Source organism: Zootermopsis nevadensis, unplaced genomic scaffold (genome assembly GCF_977971745.1).
Source record: "Zootermopsis nevadensis isolate Lab colony 2312 unplaced genomic scaffold, Znev_1.0 Znev_ptg000004l, whole genome shotgun sequence".
Classification (NCBI taxonomy): domain Eukaryota; kingdom Metazoa; phylum Arthropoda; class Insecta; order Blattodea; family Termopsidae; genus Zootermopsis; species Zootermopsis nevadensis.
In genome coordinates this window covers 3,413,735-3,432,629 of record NW_028259136.1, presented here as the reverse complement: position 1 = coordinate 3,432,629, position 18,895 = coordinate 3,413,735, and the positions used below count along the sequence as shown (strand labels likewise).

Here is an 18,895-nt window from a genome sequence, read left to right as displayed (position 1 = left end):
TAACATCTATTTGTTTCAATTAATACATACAAAAATGCTAAATTTGAGTAAATAACATGCATAGCCCTGTCAAATTACCTAATTACATAGTTATCCCATTAATCCCAATGCTCTCTGACTTAGAATTAAGCATCCTATTTCGAAATTCAAAGAGTATGAGACAGGAATTCGGGATTGGAAAGATATTAAATAGGCAAACTGTTTTCCTTAATAATGAAGCAAATTTCCGAATTCCATTTCTATAAAACTGATCACACAGTGCGATTATTTACGTTGTATGAAAGATTCAATTGCGTATGGTTAATTAGCCTCTAAAATGTTTGGTTTGTTTATTGTTATGGCAGATTCAACATGGCTACTTCAGGATATGTGACTTATTTACTTTTTATTTTTACTTTTACGTTGTGTACAGGTATTTGTGACTTTGGGCCTGTTTCTTTTTGATATAATTACTTAAGTATCTGCTGATTTTCTCAATATTAACGTGTATAATCGATTATGTGTAAAGTGGTTCATTCTAAACCTCATCTTTTATATTTGATTCCAAGGGCAATGAGCTACGTAATTTCTTCTTAGGACCTAGGTACCGTGACCTATGTTAGTTAAACCATGCAATGATGTATTGTGTTTTAATTTGTTAATAGTGTGTTTTAAACATATAGGTGATTTAAGGGGGATGCTGCAAGAGAGTGATGATCCTCTAGATCCACCAGAACCTCCTGAGCCTCCAGGGAGTGAAACAGATCAAGAACATTTAAGACTACTAAATGCTCAAACAAACCTTATTCTCTCTTCTACTAAAAAGTACAAATGCCATTCCTGCGAAGCACCAGATTGTACAACAACAGCTCCATGCACATCAGCACTGGAAGTATGTCATACTTACATGTAATTGTAGTATGTGATTGCATGCAGTTTACATATTTTGCTCATTTGGTGGGATTGATTTGTCTCGTGTTGTGACTGAAATTTTGTATGTTCAATTTAATTCCATACATATTATCTTGGTATGGAGTGAATGTCCGATAGTGTAAAACAGGTTATCACATCAATGAACGTGCTTGAAAATTATGTTAGATGATTAAACAAATGTTAGGTAATTTTGGTTTAGTTCATATCAGACTGTATTACCATTAAGTGGTTCTATTGTATTTTATTGCCTAAATAATAATAACAGCAATAATAATTTGCTTACTGATAGTATGATAATACATACAAGCTTTCATGTTCCATAACAACAGGATTTCTGGGTTAGGTGAATAACTATCAGTTCATCAAGTAAGCCCCATTAACTTATAATAAATTTGTAATCAATTTGTTTGAATTTGAATTACAGAGGTCTTTACAGATTTTATTGAATGGTGTGTTATACCTTATTTATCTTTAACCTTTATTTTAGTGTTGGAAGTCCCGTGTGCGAGATTCAAATGGTGTGGAGCGTTTGTCTCGAGGCTGCATCACCAATGCAGAGCAGATACCTCTTTACTGCAGCGTACAATCGTATAGCTCTCGTTCAGGGCATACAAAGCGTCATGCAGATGGACAATATGCAATAGATTGCTGTACTGGAGATTTCTGCAACAATGGTAGCTTTCCTGATCTACCACCGATTGTATACAAGGGTATGTTTTATAAAATTAAATGCTTCTGTTCTACAACTGTAATTTGTAGTATTGGACTTTACTTGCAGTGTGGCCAACAGATCTAATGTAATCTAAAATATGTGAAATGTAAGTGGAGAGTCTGCCTCTGGAAGAAGTCTCATTCTTTTCTGTTAAGCCATACTCTTCTGCTAGTCATTACATTGCACATACTCTGTTGGAATCAATATAATTGAGAGACCAGTGCAGAAATTGATGCATTAACATGTCACTATTGTGAGCTTGATAGTTTTGTAAATGCACAGTAAAACCATTATAAGATCCAATGTGAGTAAAATCTGGCAACTTATCTTAATCTAACCATGTTGTCACTTCCTTACTGGAGATGCATGGGGGAGATTATCAAACTTTCTTGAAAGAATGAATGGGCAAGCCATTGGAGGCTACTGTTTACCTTTCTGCCGGTAAAAACAATGTCGCACTCATGTGCATTACAGTGAAACCTTGATGCATCATTTTTGGCGGGGGTGGGAAATAAAAACGATGAATACGGGAAAACAATAGTTGCGGGAAAGCATTAAAAATTTAAAAAAAACTGAATTATTCTCTTTCAAAGTTACTTCTTTTTACCAAAAAAGCCTTTAATGGACAACTGGTTTGTCGAAACTTACGTTTTAGGGCAAACAGAGCCCTTTCCACGTTCAAAATGTGTTCCTCGTCACGTTCACTAATATTATGCGCATAAAAAGAACGACTTCACTTTTGCCAATGCGCTTCGGCAAAACTCGGCACAGCTTCGGGCTCGCAATAACAGGAAGAATGGAAATACTATTACTGCCGATCTCAACAAAACGTAGCTGTAGAAGACACTGAACCACTGGAAACGAGATGAACCAGAAGAATGAAAAGTGTTGCCTGCCTTTCCTTTGTACTTATAATAAAAGCATTTGTGAAGAAATTCACACTGCACATGCCATCTGGCATCGCTGGAACGAAATATGAGTGCACCCTAATTAAACTCATAAAATTTCTGACAATGAGCACCGCCATTCACTCCAACTATCACCCCTGAACCGCTGACCCCTCATTCCAAAAGGATCTGTGCTGGTTGGGCGACATAACAGGTTACCGCTACTGCATATTCCAAAAACATTGTGCGTCTTTCGGTATTAATTTATCTCTAAACCCAGCATTTTAAATTCTAAAAACATGGCGTATATTTCGTTATAATTTCTCAGAAATGATCATTGCAGGAAATTTGTGGGCCGGGACTAAGATTTTTGAATGATCGATGCGATAAAACGATAGTTCGAGGAATGATAGAAGCGGGAAAATGTAACATTATTTTATATGGGATGTGTCCGGGGCCGAACAAAACGGACGATGCATCCGGGAAAACGATAGTTCGGGGAACGATGGATAGAGGTTTCACTGTAATATTATGGTCTTAACTAATAAAACATTATAACTTGATGTGTGGTGATTTGTAAATACATTTCTGTTTAGCATTTGTAACACTGAAACATGTGATGTTAATTTTAAAGCTTGTTTGTGTTGAAAGAGGAACTTTTGTGCATGAAGACAGAGTAAAGTCTATTTTTGGTAGAAAATACTGAAAAGCACATGCTCTCGCATGTTTTGACGTAAATACGTCTATACCGAAGGGTCATTCGGCAAAAAAGTGGAACGAAAATGTGTAAGATCCGTGTCAACAAATCGACAACAATGGTTACCTGTTGTTGCATTGTTGTGTTACATTACTGCCGTCAACAATCCGCTTTCGTTATTGCGGAAAGAGCTGAGCTGTGAATCGCTTGTAGAAGAAGTGCGTCGTAGACTAGATAATTTTGACATTACATTTCCTTACATTACATTACATTCAGCTACCTTCCTTTCATTGTATTTATTGCTTAAATATAATTTAAATACAGAGACGTATTTACGTCAGATTCTCCGGAACCGTGGTTCCACTGTCAATTTTTCACTATTTTATTTTGTTTTTTATTGATGTTACAGGTCAGGTGCCACCTTACCTAGACAGTACAAGTTACATTATGAAACTCACACTTGCAATACTTGGTCCAGTGTTAGCTCTGGGTTTATTGGGTGCACTGGTGTTGCTTTTGATGCGACATACGCACAGAAAGAGGCTGATGTCTGCACGGAACATGGCAGATCCAGAGACTTATTATGCGTCTGATGACCTTCTCAGAGTAACTGCAGCAGGAGACAGTACACTCAGGGTATTTGAATGTTTATTTTCAGTCAGATACTAAAGAAACAGTGATGATATTGAATATAATTTGAGGTACAGTGTAAGACTGTAATCTTGAGACTTGTGGGGTGAGAAAGTGGGGCGAAGGAGGAAGGATGAAAGATAGCATTAGCCTTTAATGCTTCGGACTTCCTGCATTCCTTGGAAGTCTCAAGATTACAGTCGCGTACAATAATGTCATTTATGTACTGTCATATGGAGTGATTGAAAAGTCATACAACTCATTAACTCATTAGAGGTAATTATAAATAATTTAAGTTGGTTAAAAGAACAATATATGTGTTGCATTTTATTATTGTGTAGTTGGAAACCAACAGCTGGAGAATGTGGAGCATTTCAAGTACTTGGGAAGCATAATCACGACGGACGCTCTATGCACCAAGGAAGTAAAAGCAAGGATAGCCATGGCCAAGGCAGCTTTCGTCAAGAAGAGGATACTTCTCACTAGCAAGTTGGGCTTGGAGATGAAGAAGAAACTAATGAAGTGTTACGTATGGAGTGTCGCGCTGTATGGAGCAGAGATTGGACACTCAGGAAGAAGGAACAGAAATACCTGGAGAGTTCTGAAATGCGGTGTTGGAGAAGAATAGAGAAGATCAGGTGGACGGATCGAGTGAACAACAAAGAAGTATTGAGGAGAGTCAACGAGCAAAGACACATTCTTCAGGCGATTACACGAAGGAAAGCTAACTGGCTGGGACATATTATGAGAAGGAATGGGTTACTGAGTGATATCATCGAAGGCCAGGTTGAAGGAAAGCGATGACTGGGAAGAAGAAGGATACAGCTAACTGACGACCTTAAACAAGGAAAGAAGATGAAGTTTCAGGAATTAAAACGAGAAGCTGAGAATAGGGAAAACTGGAGAGCTCTTTTTGGGCAGAGCAATGGACCTGTCGTAAGACAGAACACTGAATAATAATAATAATAAGCCTGCACACATAATAAATCCAAGATGTTTGTAGCTTGCAACATTTGTGTATTGACAAAAAACTGAGGCGTCAGGATGTTTTTCAAAAGTACATGCCATGCTTATCATTACACATTACCTAATTCCACATTTTTACTTGGCCTGCCAGACTGTTTTTGTGCATGAATTTACTGTATCAGATAAGTCTACAGTATTTTCAATAAAATATTTCTGTGATACAGGCAGTGTAAATGATTAGAAGAGTTCCATCGAATCTTTAGTGTTGGGTGAAGAGTCTGCGGAAAACATTCATTAAAGATGCTTTGTACAGAAATTATCTTCGCATTTAAGAAGATGTGAAACATATTATTGAGACATGCATTTAAAAAATTACTAAAGCATCTCTGCTGAGTTTCAACAAACATACAAAAGAGAATAAATGTGTGAATCACAAAAAATGGTCATTTTCAACAATTGCTGTGATAATAATTGTAATTATTTTTTATTACTTCCAATGATAGGCTGCTCAAGAGAATGATGGTTGGCAAGGGGGGCCTGCAGTTTTATGTGAATTCCAAACCATGATGGGGGTCTCACATTCTTCACATTCCCAAAGTTTTATCTTTGATGGAAGTGAAGGTCCAGAATCTGAGTAGAATAAATTACACACATTAGACTAGGGAATGAACTTAGAACCCTCTGAATGAGAATCCAGTGTTTTACTATGAGAAAACCACATATGCATGTGTCAGAAAGTAAGACTCGCGGTTCTCACAGCGGTGAGTATAAAGATTTCCGTCTTCTGGGTTGTGCTGTGTAGTCTGGTTGATGTTAACCAACGTTTCAGAGGTCATACTGCCTCTGTCATCAGGGCGATCAACGTTGGTTAACATCGACCAGACTACACAGCGCAACAACCCAGAAGACGGAAATCTTCATGTGTCAGAGTGTTTAGAACTTGTAATTCATCAAAAAGAATGGCGGTCTGTGTTGTAGGTTATTTTCTTCAATACACATGATTACGGTGTTTCTTTTCTATGTTTCTCCGGTATAAATACCATTTACAGTTTGGCATGTGCAAGGTAATGGGAAGCATTCATTATTTGTTTCAGGAATATCTTGAACACTCTTTGACATCGGGTTCTGGATCAGGTTTGCCACTACTTATTCAGCGCACACTTGCAAAGCAGATCTCACTGTCAGAGTGCATTGGCAAGGGCCGATATGGAGAAGTTTGGCGAGGAGTATGGCACGGAGAAAATGTTGCTGTAAAAATATTTTTTTCACGAGATGAAGCTTCATGGAGTAGAGAAACAGAGATATACAGGTTATGAACTTCCCAGTAAAGATAATTATTTTTCAAACAATAATAAAATTGGCTGTTGAATAGATTTTGAATTGCTAGAAGTTGTGTTGTTGTCTTCAGTAATATGTAGTGATGCAAAAATTGATTTATTGTCTTTTTATCATACACTGATGTGGAGTAGTGGTAGTAAGGCTCTGGTATAAAATCCACGCAACTTAATTTTACTTCTCTTTTTTTTACAATTAAAAATTATAATCACAGATTCATGATAATAGATTTAAAAGTTGTAATATGTTTAGCTGGAGTCTTAAGAATAAAAGCAAATTGGAAATGACCAAGATTTTTCACTAACTGTAAAAACAATAGATATTGGGATTCAGATTTCTGGTAACTAAATCTTTTAGCCACTAGTATTGAAAACAAATAAGAGTTGAATGTTAGGTGTCAGCTATATTATCTTGTCATTGGCAATTAGGCAATTATATTTAATTAATATAGATCTAGTTTTTCTTCATTTCCATTCTTATTCCATATTTAAAGTGAATTACTTTTATTTCATTCTATGGTGAATAACCATTTTGGCTAGTATGGCACAGTTAAATTACATGAACCAATCCACTGGCCTGCTTTAAATTATGATCTTGTACTGACAGGATAGAAGTGTAGGTCTATATACATGAGGTAAAAAAATTAATTAAACTGTTTTGGTATGATTAGGTGGGCTGTACCCTAAGGCTTAATTAGTAAAACATTTTCCTGCATTTGATTAAACTGCAGATAATATTTAAATTTTGTTTTCTTTCCTATAGCACTGTATTACTACGTCATGAAAATATTTTGGGCTACATAGGATCAGACATGACTTCACGCAACTCCTGCACACAACTGTGGCTCATCACGCATCATCATCCGCTTGGTTCACTGTATGATCACCTTAATAGAACCACTTTAACTCATCACCAGTTTATGAAAATATGCCTGTCCGCTGCTAATGGCCTTGTTCATCTACACACAGAGATCTTTGGAACACAAGTAAGTTCATAATAGTGTATTTTGTAAAGAATTTTTGCATAAATATATGTTTAAGTGGGCCACTTTTGTATGTTCAGTAAATTCTATTTTACAAGAGTACCTTTCTGTGTGGATCCTTGGCAAAAAAGAAGAACAGGGATCATCATCTAGGGTGCTGTGCTTTAAACCACGACAGGAAACATTAATTACAAAACTATATTGTGATACCAGAAGATGAATGGAATATCTCCAAGTGTCTAAGCATTAGGCTAATACTAATATTATTATAGCAAGCATTCATAATATGAAAAAAAGTGTTCAGTATCATGAATGCTTTTTACAGCTTATGAATTTTCTGATGTATAAAAATCTTCCCATCATCAAGAGCATCAGTATTTTACTTGTAACAACCCATTAAAGCTCATTATTTTTTCCATGTTATAATTATTTCATAAGGACTAAATTGGATGTGATTACTGCAGCCTTTATTATGTGAGATTAAAGAATATAAAATAATTATTGATCACTGACACATTTTGATTTTTTATACAATGTGTGTATTCTACCGCCACGGTGGTCTAGCGGTTAGAACACTGGCCTTGTAATCCTGGGGTCTCAGGTTCGATTCCCGGCGGTGCTCGAATTTATAACTTGTGATGGGCAAGGCCGTGGTCTAGGCAACACGGAGTTTTCCTCCGGCTTCCCCGGTTTCTCCGTGGCATCCCAACAATTACTCCATTCACACACAGAAGAAGGCAATGGCAAACCACTTCTGGATCATCTGCCAAGAACGTGTATGAACAGGTCCCAGTCCGAGAAGAGAAAAGGATGGAAGGATCCTGTTCATATGGACCTGTCGTCAGACAGTACGCTAAATAATAATAATAATAATAGTGTGTATTCTACTGTGGCTGTTTCCTGTAACAGGGTAAACCAGCAATTGCTCATCGTGACATCAAGAGCAAGAACATTTTGATGAAACTAAATGGATCATGTGTGATTGCTGACTTTGGTTTGGCAGTGACACATGTTCAAGCAACAGGTGAAATGGATGTTGGTGCAAACCCAAGAGTTGGCACAAAACGCTACATGAGCCCTGAGGTTCTTGATGAAACGTAAGTAGTTTGGTGTTCATATTACTCAAAGTTATTGGAATATATTGAAGGTAATTATTTTTGTAAGTTTGGCGATTTCCTATTCAGCATTAGTATGCACACTGCCTTTGTGTTATTTGTTCATAAGGGTTTAAGGATTTTGGGCTAGAAAATTGTGTTGCATATATGTGCAGTATCCCCCTTTTTCCTCTGTATGCTGACTGCATTTTTTTTTTTGTGTTGTGGAATGCAATGTTACATTCTTTTGGCTGCTCTGCCATGTGCATATACTAAGACAAATATGTGTCCTTGAACTGCACAAACAGGTTTGTCGATGGTGAGTGCCTTTTCAGGTTTGTTACTGAAATTGAAATTTTTTGGTTGGGTTGAACTGTGGATCCACACATAATGAGTGATATCTGTTAAGCTTGTGTGTACTGTTATTACAACTGCAATGGTAACACTGCTAAATGTTTTTCAACCTTACAGAATAACGATTATAGGACTATGTCTATTATATAATTGCAATGGTAACCTGTTATGGGAATCTTGGCCTAATGACTTGTATTACCGTAAGTTTGTTAGGTCCTGTAGAGGCTCATCAAGTATATGCCATCTTCATAAATATGAGCAAAATATCTAAAAATACATCACTGGTCTCTTAAATGCTAGATAATTTAAATGAAAATCATCTCAAGTTTGTTCTGTACCTCTGCTTTAAAAACAGTAGTGACAAATTTGGCTTTGGGACAACAACAGCTTTATAATTTGTAATTTTAGTTGAAGAGACTAGTTTGTTGAACCCAATACAACCTCTTGCAGAATCTGTGGTCTCTGTGAAACACCTTGCATTTGCAAGGTTGCCGTGGCAGAAAAAATGTTGAAAATAGGTTATATTGCCTTTTTGAATTCAGTTTAAAAACTTTTTTTGTTCTTTACTTATAGGATCAATACAGAGTGTTTTGAGTCTTATCGCCGTACAGATATCTATTCATTTGGCCTAGTGCTGTGGGAAGTTTGCCGGAGAACTTTGTCTAATGGAATTGCTGAGGATTACAAACCTCCATTTTATGATCTTGTGCCAAATGATCCCAGTTTTGAGGACATGAAGAAGGTGGTTTGCATTGACCAGCAAAGGCCAAGTTTGCCCAACCGATGGGCTTCCAATGCGGTAAGATTTTGTTGATCTATGGTTGAACAGTGCAAAATCAGTAAGTTTCAGACCTGTAATACAGATCTCTTAATATGGGTAAGTGTATAAAAGGGAAGAATGAATCACGGGATGAATGTGGACTGAATGAGGTAGCAGAATAATAATGCATCTGACTTGGCTTCATAGTTATGTAGTTTGAATCCTGTATGGAGTCTGACTATCGTAAGATTGTGGTTTTCATCAGTCCCTACAAGAAAATTTTAGGCTATTGCTTTAAAATATTTGTGTTTACTTTTCTCCTCCTCCCCATAATCTCATTTGACTCTGATTAGAAATTTCTAGAGAAGACACTTGCCACATTCATTTTTCAGAACTGCCATCTTTTTATCAGAATAAACATGTTTGGGAAAGGGTTCAAGCAAAGAAAAAAGTTCTTTTTCTTTAAACACATGCTTTAAGCATAATAGCAGTCTCAAATCTTCTATTATGTGAAGGTTGTTAACTTTGTAGAATTTGAAAGTTTTCAAAGTGACATTAAATTTTATTGTCATTTGCCTGTACATATATACCTATACATAAATACAGTGTCTTCAGTTGTATGTATGGTATTACAAATACTATTGTTCTGTGAGGTTATAAATTTTTCTTCATCATCCTCTCATCTTATTCTGTATTGTATAATTTCTACATTAGAAACACTGTCACCAAGTGTCCTGAGAATCAGTCAGCCATACGCTGTCTAATGAAACCATTGTGTAATGCGTTTTTCTGTATATACTTTAGTTTTACAAGTGTGTGTGTATATATATATATATATATATATATATATATGATTTATTTGCTTTCCATCGTTTGTATTCTAGACACTTAGTGGGATGGCAAAGCTTATGAAGGAATGTTGGCATCATAATCCCAATGTTCGCCTACCAGCTCTTCGTATCAAGAAAACCCTGGTGAAACTTGCATCTTCCGATATACATGTGCATCTCGATCTTGATATTTGATCAGTTCCCAACTTTTGGTTGCATAACCAGATATTTTGCTACCATTTCTTAAATATTATGGTCACATTTGTCAGTACTCCTCCAAACTGGCTTCTTAAGAATCCTCGTCAGCCTGAAATATCACACCAGAACAAACTTTGTTGGAGATGTGTGCAAGACCTCAAGCCTAGTCATTGGGAAGTGACTGGTGGATATCAAATGTTTACATTAAAGGAGCAGATGTTTCCATTAAGAGTTGTGCATGTTTGGACAATGGAAATTTCTGTTTATTGCTTGTGGATTCAAATAGTTGGCTACCATGAAAGCCAGTGGTTGGTCTCAGGATTATTTGTACATTGTGTTAAGTGATGTCTGTCATATCAATCAGCTGAATGTTCAGAGACCTTTTGAAGTGCAAGTGACAGAAGGCCTTGTAGTAGTGTTTTAAAATGAAATCTAGATTCAGTAGTGTTGGCTACTGTGTCGATGTTTTTTCTATTTGTTACATACGTTATGTGTTTTATCATAGTCAAAATATTGATTTATCTGTATGGTGTCAAGTGAAATCCGTGGAGCAGAATCATTTGCAAAGTACTGATTTCTTGGTTTTATGTCCCAGTGTAATGATAAGTCATTTAATTTCTGTCACTCAGTTTTTGTAATTTTTCATTTCCCACTTTACAAAGTTTCCATATGTAAATGTTATTGCTAATTTTAAAAAACTTACCAAGAATTTTGAATAGTTGCAATATTTTCTTCCAGTTTTGTTACTGAATGTCCATAATTGTATCTAATGAGTCATTGGACAAAGTAGTAGAAAATGACTGCAATGAATCAGGGTTTATGAAAACTGACTTGTGCTCCATGAGTATCAAAGCTCCCCTCTTCACTGCTACAAAATGACACTGTGTACATAATACACAAAGAATGTATGTCCAAAATCGTTTTACTTTATTTTCATGTCATTTATTCCTTCTACTAAGGTTCATTATGAACAATAACATGAGTCCTGCAGACTAACCTTAAAGATATATTTCCAAGGAAGCTGAGAATAATACAAGTGCATAGGAAATTGTGGATAAAGGAGTCATCTTGTCTTTCATGTATTTCAAGCCATGGCAGAAGAGAACTTGAAGTGGGGAATAAGAAAGTGAAATTATGGTAGTAGGAAATTATGATGCAATATTAATGAAAGTGAACATTAGAACACTTCACTGGAAGAATAGATTGTGGTTAAGAGATGTCTGCAGTATTTATCTTTTCTGTTGTTAAGATGTCCATTGAAAATTGCTAAGCGATTTCGTGTATCTGGTGTTTCTAAAGTTGGTCTATATTTTTGATTCAAGAAAGAAGTTAAGGCTGTTCTTCTGGTGGTGTTTAGGACAGCATTTTCATAAGGCTGCTTGGTGTTCAACTTCCAATGTAATGGAATAGTGAAATCATGATGTTCATTGTTAAACATTATTCAGTGATATGAAGACTTAGGTGATTCCTTTATACTTTTACTTTAAAAAAATTGGAATACTTTCTATCCTTTTTCTGTGTTGCAAAATTTACTGTTGGCCTTGGCAAATGTAGTTTGACATCGAAAACAGAGAGAAGATGCAACTAGTTACATGGGAATGTTAAATGGGAATGCAATATTTTTGTTGTGTTGCGTCTGAGGTTTACTGTGTAGCATATAACATTGATTGTAGGTTACATTATTTATTCATTTTTTTAAAGTAAGTTTTGAACAACAGCATCATGAATGTGTTTCATATGCTATCTGGAAAATGAAAGATCAGTTGAAATAACTTAGCAATTGAAAAACAAGAAACACATGTGCTGTATTTTTTATCTTTTTAATTTGGTGGGTGTGAAGTTTTGTAACAGTCTTTTAGAAACTGGCATTATGTGGAACACAGTATGAAAACCACCGTGTTCACGTGCCACAATTGGTTTTTAGAAATATACAAGTTACTAGTATATCTCTCTGTAATTATGAAACCATTTTATTCTTGAGAATTTCATCCACCAATTTCTCAGAACATTATGAGGAATTTTTAGATTCATTAATATGTTCAACTTTTTCAAGTGACATTTTATGAAGTTTGCAGTATTTTTGATAAAGTTCCAAAGCAGATGTCAGTGCCATATTACTTATACTTTAATTAAACTTATTGCTTATAAATTAGCATTTATAATGAGACACATTTACCAGCTCTTATGATGCCATAATGAAAAAAGAACCCCAGATTTTTACAGTGTCATTTTACAAGACCATTTGATGGCCTGACTTGAGCATTGCATTGATTTTTTTATGTACAAATATGCAGACTTAGTATACAGAGGTTAAAAATTAAATCATCAACAACACTGTGACATGTTTTAACACACTTTTGAATAATTAAATTCAACAGAAAATAGCTTTGGAAGCACTGGCCACAAGAGATTGTGGCAAGCCTAGCAGAACCTGCCTCATCAACTCATTTAGTTCACTTGTAGGTGAAGGATTAATAATCTTAATTTACAAATGAGACAGAAGAATTTCAACATATTTGTTTCTTAGGTATGTATTTAGGGAGATGTACAAGTAAGTGTACTGTTCTGGGTTTATTTGTATACCATCTTTCTAGTCAAGTGCAGTGTCATTTTATTATTTAGGTTGGTATGATCAGAGAAAATGGTAACATGCGTTTATGATACTGCAGTGATTCTGTAACTAAATAACTGTAAAATTAGTTACGTGGATTGTGCAGGTGAGCATAAAAAATTGAAATGCTGTTAATACTTCGGTTATGAATGTTTATGATAATGAATAGATTTTTAAAAATTGTGGTAATGTAAAATGTTTGTTTTTAGCATTATTTTATCACATCCCTCCTTATGTTCCTAGCAATAGTTTGATGATTGTTATACGAGCTTGATTCAAAATGGAGATGGCAATTTTAGTGCTCTGTCAAATTGATAGTTTATTGTTCAAATAGGTTTGCACAGTTCTTTTATTACAAAGTAAAACTGTTGTTTGGCATATTTACAAGAATGCGTAATCTATAAGCAAAATACTTCAATTATTGATTTTATTTTTGTCCAGGGAATTTTGACCCCTGTTTATATATCATGATGACTTCAGTGTTACATATGCGTCAAGGATCTTGGAGTTGGATATTCTGTATGAAATGTCGAATCTTGGAGGACAGTTATAAGTATTTTTCTGCTAACTGAAATGCTTCTTTTATTGTAGGGAAATATTCTAAACTGGGCACTTTGTGACTAAATTTAAAGCTTCTTTTTTTCACCTCTTACATTTTTAATACATTCTATAACTTATAAAAACTCAGCTTTTTGGTTTCCATTGAATTTTAAAATGTTTTTGTATGAGATAGTGAGGAACATATTTAAAAAATTCAGATAAAATTTAAGTAAAGTGATGTAATTATTTAAAAATAACTTTGGATGGAGAACTAGGGAAGAGCTCGTATTACTAAGTAAACATGAAATGGGGGCTCATTTTGTTGCACAAAGAATTTAATTGGCATTATATAACACTCAAACATGAATCATCCAATTATATTGTGTTTTGTCTTGCATAAGTTTCATTAAAATATAATGACAACACTTTTATAAAATTAGAAAACTTTATTTCCATGTGTTGTCACATCTGAATGTCTCTCAGATTGTATGGGACCCAGATGTGTAAATTTTACACATTTTCAGCTTTCTGTTAATATCACATGAATCACTGATGATACAATACTATCTCCACATAAAAGTTCAGCACATATCTGTCTTTGGTCCATTAACAACAAAGTCCTCACAGCCAGGTGACATGCCTTTTGGCTGCTGCTGTGGCTGGTCATGCAGCTCATAGTTTGTGTTCTTTACTTTCTCTCCCTTTGAAAGGCATGCATCCATCTTGCCACTATGCAGTATAGCTGAATTTAATGTCTGCAGTCTTCTTGCAAGCCTTTGTTACACTGATGTGTATTGTGCCAAGTGGCTGCTCCCACCTCAAGAATTACCTCCTTCATTCTACTGAGGAATGCTAAGGGTAGAAAGTTCAAAGGCCATTCCTAACTCCAGACAAAAGAAGTAAGCCGCTTGTGTTGTAAAAGCTGTTCTCATATGATGGGCATTAGTCATTAACATGCTCATGTAACAGTTCAGAACAGGAAATATGAAGTAATCATGGTTGCACAATTATATTATTATGTCTGCAGTAAGAGTTCTAAGATATTTGAGTCATAAGTACTTTAACAGTTACATAGTAGTTTATATATATACAAGGAATACAAAAGCAACACACATTACTTGCATGAAATTATGTTAATATTTGCAGGAGAATTAACCAAAGCTTTGACATTGTTTAGATTCACACCCTTCATTCAATCAAGCCCTTTAATACATTCTCATTAATGTACATAGTAATGAGTTTTGCCAGGTATTACTGTATTTCTTACACCGGTTTTTTTTTCATACAACATTGGTTTGAAAGTAATAAAATTAAAGGAAGTGAGACCACTACTTGGGAAAATATAATTTCCTTTTCACTGGGTGCTTTCTCTGCATTCATTATCCCCTTTCTATTGGCAGTAAGACTGTAAAGCAGGACTGATAAGTGGTAGCATTTGTATTTAATAATTCTGTAATATATGTGCGTCTTCTGAGAATGGAATATTTGACAAAGGAAGGTACTTTATTTCTTTATTAAGATCCTGTTTCCATGTTTTAATTATAGCTTTTAAATTTATACATATAAACTAGGTATTTTTGTTTTGTGTACAACATTTACAATGCATACTGTATTTGTGTAAATGATTACTGAAAAAAATTAAAGAAAGCAGTCATACAGTTTTGAAAGGAATTATGATTAGTGTCATATTTTGTTTGTTTTGTGGATATTGGTTATTAAAGTTATATTAAGTAAGATTGTCGATGTTGGTCATCTGGTTTGTAACATTATATGGCTGAAGGGTAGTTCTGAAGATGGAGGCAGTATGTCCCTCCTAAACGTAGGTATCCACCTACAAGCCCATGTATCAGTGTAACCTAGAAGACCAGCATCGCCATCTTTTCCACCATGAGAACCTCAAATCTCATTAGTGACATCATAGAAGTAAATTTAATTTTGTATTACTGTTGCAGAATTTTATACTGATGTATAAGGCATGTTAAATGAAGGGAAGAAGGTAAGGGTACAATAAGGTATAATGCTCAAAAATCTGCTTGTTTAGCTTGTTGCATCAACTCTTTCTTACATTCAGTCATGTATCTGAAATTTTTCCTTTATAAAGTCACTTCCTTTGGCAGTAAAACTTTTAAATGAATGAAAATCATCTAGGCTGTATGAAATCCAGAGTATTCTGTGATCCAGTTGGATCACTACTAATAGAATTTCTTGAGTATTTTGTAGCTGACTGTAGGACCATCATGTAAAAATGTTTTTGTGCTTGTTACTGAAACAATAAGAATTATTAAGTTTCAAACTTTTAGCATGATTTGCTTGCAAATGTTAATGCAAGTCTGAGTTCCTAGGCCAGAACTTGCCATTATTCCATGAGTCTTTCAATCATTTAGTTGGCAGAGCTTCCTACTAGCTGGAAGCCATCTTTGATTTTGGTTTCCCATCATTTAGGACTCATTTACTCTTTTGTGGATGAAGTATTTTATGTATAATTTCCTGTCAGCCTCTATTGCTACGCACTGAATATTGCAAGGGGAAATTGAAATGTGACATAACATTACACATGTTAAATTCTATCAGCATTATTATGTCCAGTCATTATCATAAATGATGATAGTTTTTGAGACTGTGTGTTTATACGTGCTTGAATCTGTTATCTTAAAACTATTTGGAATAAATGCCTTTGCATTCTTCTCTTCAATTTACATTCCATACTGGTTTTATGGGCGTATAGCCCATTTTGTACATAATTATTTTAAATTGGGTCATTGAGAAATGCATTAGAAGCTTTCATATCAGAAATGGGTAATGTCTGTGTATAACTACTAAAATGTAGCACAAGGACATATTGTTTTCTTTTATTTATGGTTTATTGTATGTGTGTCTTTGGGTAATAATTTGTTCTATATTGATTGGTAATATATACATGGCAATAGAGGGAGGTAAGTTATAAATGGAATGTTGATAAAAAATAAAGGAGCTGTTTATCATGAGATCATTTGTCTGAAAAGGGAATGGAAAACTTGCTCATAAATTTTCAAAATATCTTGTACATAAATATTAGGCTTAGTTCACATTGGAGATTCCAGGAAGTAGGCTTGCTTGGTCTGTAGAGTAGTGTAAGAATTTACAACTGTGCCAGAAATATTTATTTTGTAAGTAGCAGACACATAATGTTCATTGATCACATAATGGTCTATTGGTAGTAATTTCACATAATGTACTTCACTGGGACACTGGAAAATGATGGATGTTTGCTGCTTCTGAATATGGATAGTATTTTCTATATTGTCTGATTAACTCATGGAAATATCTTCCAGTTGGGCAGATATTAACTGCAGAATGTATTTGAGTGCTATATGTGCAATTTTGTAAGTTGCTGTTATCTTGGAAGACAATAATTCAGCTCTGTTTTGTTTGATATATGCTATAAATATTATTATAGTTTACTGATTACTTTGATATTGATTGTTGCTTTCAAGTTCCATTTAGGATTAATTGGTTCTTAGGTTATTAAGTGGCAGTGTATGAACTGTAGAAGTTATTCAACATCAGTCCTAATTAATTAAGTTATCACATTGATTATTCAGCACAACTTCATTTAAAATATTTCAGTAATATGCATTTTGTAGTTCTGTTAGAATGCATTAATATGTAGAGCATAGAATACTTAATGAAAATTAAGAAATTGGAATAATCATGTCATAGGATCAAATTCTGTTTTGCCATTATTAAAGAAGGCACAAATCGCTACCATCCAGTATCCATTCTGACAGTACTTCAGCAGTTTTATGTCATAGGCCATTCAGTTTGATTGATAAATCTTGTCTTTTCCCATTTTTGTTATTCTCGACATGTAGTATTGGTATTTGCAGTCTTATAGCTGTAATCTTTGCCTGTCGTAAAATTATCACTATAATGCAGACCAAGTTAGCTAAAGAACCCTGGGTTAACAATATTAGCAGAAGTCTGGTATAAGTTAATCTGTTATATTTTGTGTGCTTATTAGTTCCAGCTAAGTATTACATTTCATACTTGTTAATAAATGTGAACAGGCCATTGTTTTTACAAGTAGAGATGGATTTAACTTTGTGTTTATTGAAATGATTGACCTTTATCGTCCTTGCATTGAATCTTATGCGCATTCCAGATCTACATGCATTGCACCATCATTCTGCATACCATAGACCATGGAGTTAAAAGTTTGGTTTGGGTTTAAGTAATCTTTTCCTGTACGATAAAGGTTGACTAAACTTTTTTTAATGTAGTTTTATACATTTACTTTATATTATTAATATGACATTACATATCAGGATATTTCTAATGTTTTTATCTGATTTTTCTTTGATAGTTGTCCATATCAATACATATTTTAATAATATTGTAATGCGCATCTTATAAGAATTCACTATTCATTAGCATTTAATTTAATATCCATAATACAATAACATTATTACGTATCATGTTGTGTACAAAGTTATGTCACATCACTAATGACTTGGGAGAAATAAAATCACTGTTTGTAAAATAAAATTAGAATGTTTTAGACTTCTTGATTGTTTTTAAAAGAAATGTGAAATGAAGTATTTTTCGTGATATTTTCACTGTATCATTTGATTTTACATTTTAATTCCAATAAGTCAAAATCATTATTGTTATACTGTACATAAATGTAATATATGTATACATATACTTTAACACTGAATAAAGTAAGCAATATGTGACTTATATAAATAATTATTTGTTTTTTAAAATATGATTAAATTTTGCTAAGTCTTCTGTTAATTGCTTTACTGTTTAGACCCATGTGTAATAAGTAGGAACTGGAAAAACCAATAAATGGAATGAATTACAAGTGCCACTGAAAAGATCTAATAACATTTTCAGAACCCACTACTTAACCTAAGTGAGGGAATTTTTTGACTGCATGTTTGTATGTAACAAGGAATCTGGTAAGTAACTGATGTACTTCTTTAAAGGACTCGTACCATACTGTATCCTATATTTCTTCAGATATTTTTATGTTGATTGTAACAGTTTAAGTGTCAGGTTATTTATAATGAGACATTTTTGCAGTGTTGAAAAATAGTTAAGGAATGCATAATCCACTAGTAATTATAAAGTTTTGTAATAACTGAAAAATAATGTTCAACCTTTGAAGTAGCTATTATTGTTTTAGTTCATTTAGTGATGATTACAAATAGTAAGACAACTGGGATAATGGGAACGACCTGTTCTTCAAGTGCCTGAGCACTGCGGGTCCCAACTTTTCGTTGGCTTGATCTATAGACATTCGGTAGGACTCCTTGGACGAGGGATTGGCCAGTTGCAAGGCCTCTACCTGTACACAGGACAGCACAACACAGAAAATGCGGACAAATATCCATGGCTTGAGT

General features: G+C 34.4%; 1 protein-coding gene across 2 annotated transcripts; it reads left to right on the top strand.

The window, feature by feature from the left end:
* The first annotated feature begins 146 nt into the window (after positions 1–146).
* sax (type I BMP receptor saxophone) lies at positions 147–18,354 on the top strand. 2 transcript variants are annotated; one of them, XM_022066175.2, is made up of 9 exons: positions 147–412; positions 663–871; positions 1,400–1,622; positions 3,618–3,844; positions 5,899–6,113; positions 6,902–7,124; positions 8,031–8,218; positions 9,143–9,368; positions 10,214–18,354. In XM_022066175.2, the coding sequence occupies exons 1-9, from the start codon at positions 352–354 to the stop codon at positions 10,352–10,354; spliced, it is 1,713 nt and encodes a 570-aa protein (XP_021921867.1). In that variant the 5' UTR covers positions 147–351; the 3' UTR covers positions 10,355–18,354. The 2 variants fall into 2 exon arrangements, with proteins under 2 accessions (XP_021921867.1, XP_021921868.1); XM_022066176.2 differs by lacking the exon at positions 147–412 and adding an exon at positions 437–583.
* Positions 18,355–18,895: the final 541 nt, after the last annotated feature.

Coding starts and splice junctions, on each gene's coding strand:
- sax (XM_022066175.2), top strand. CDS start 352: ATGGCTACTTCAGGATATGTGACTTATTTACTTTTTATTTTTACTTTT. Junction 1,623..3,617: donor ACCACCGATTGTATACAAGG/GTATGTTTTATA, acceptor TTGATGTTACAG/GTCAGGTGCCACCTTACCTA. Junction 7,125..8,030: donor CAGAGATCTTTGGAACACAA/GTAAGTTCATAA, acceptor TTCCTGTAACAG/GGTAAACCAGCAATTGCTCA.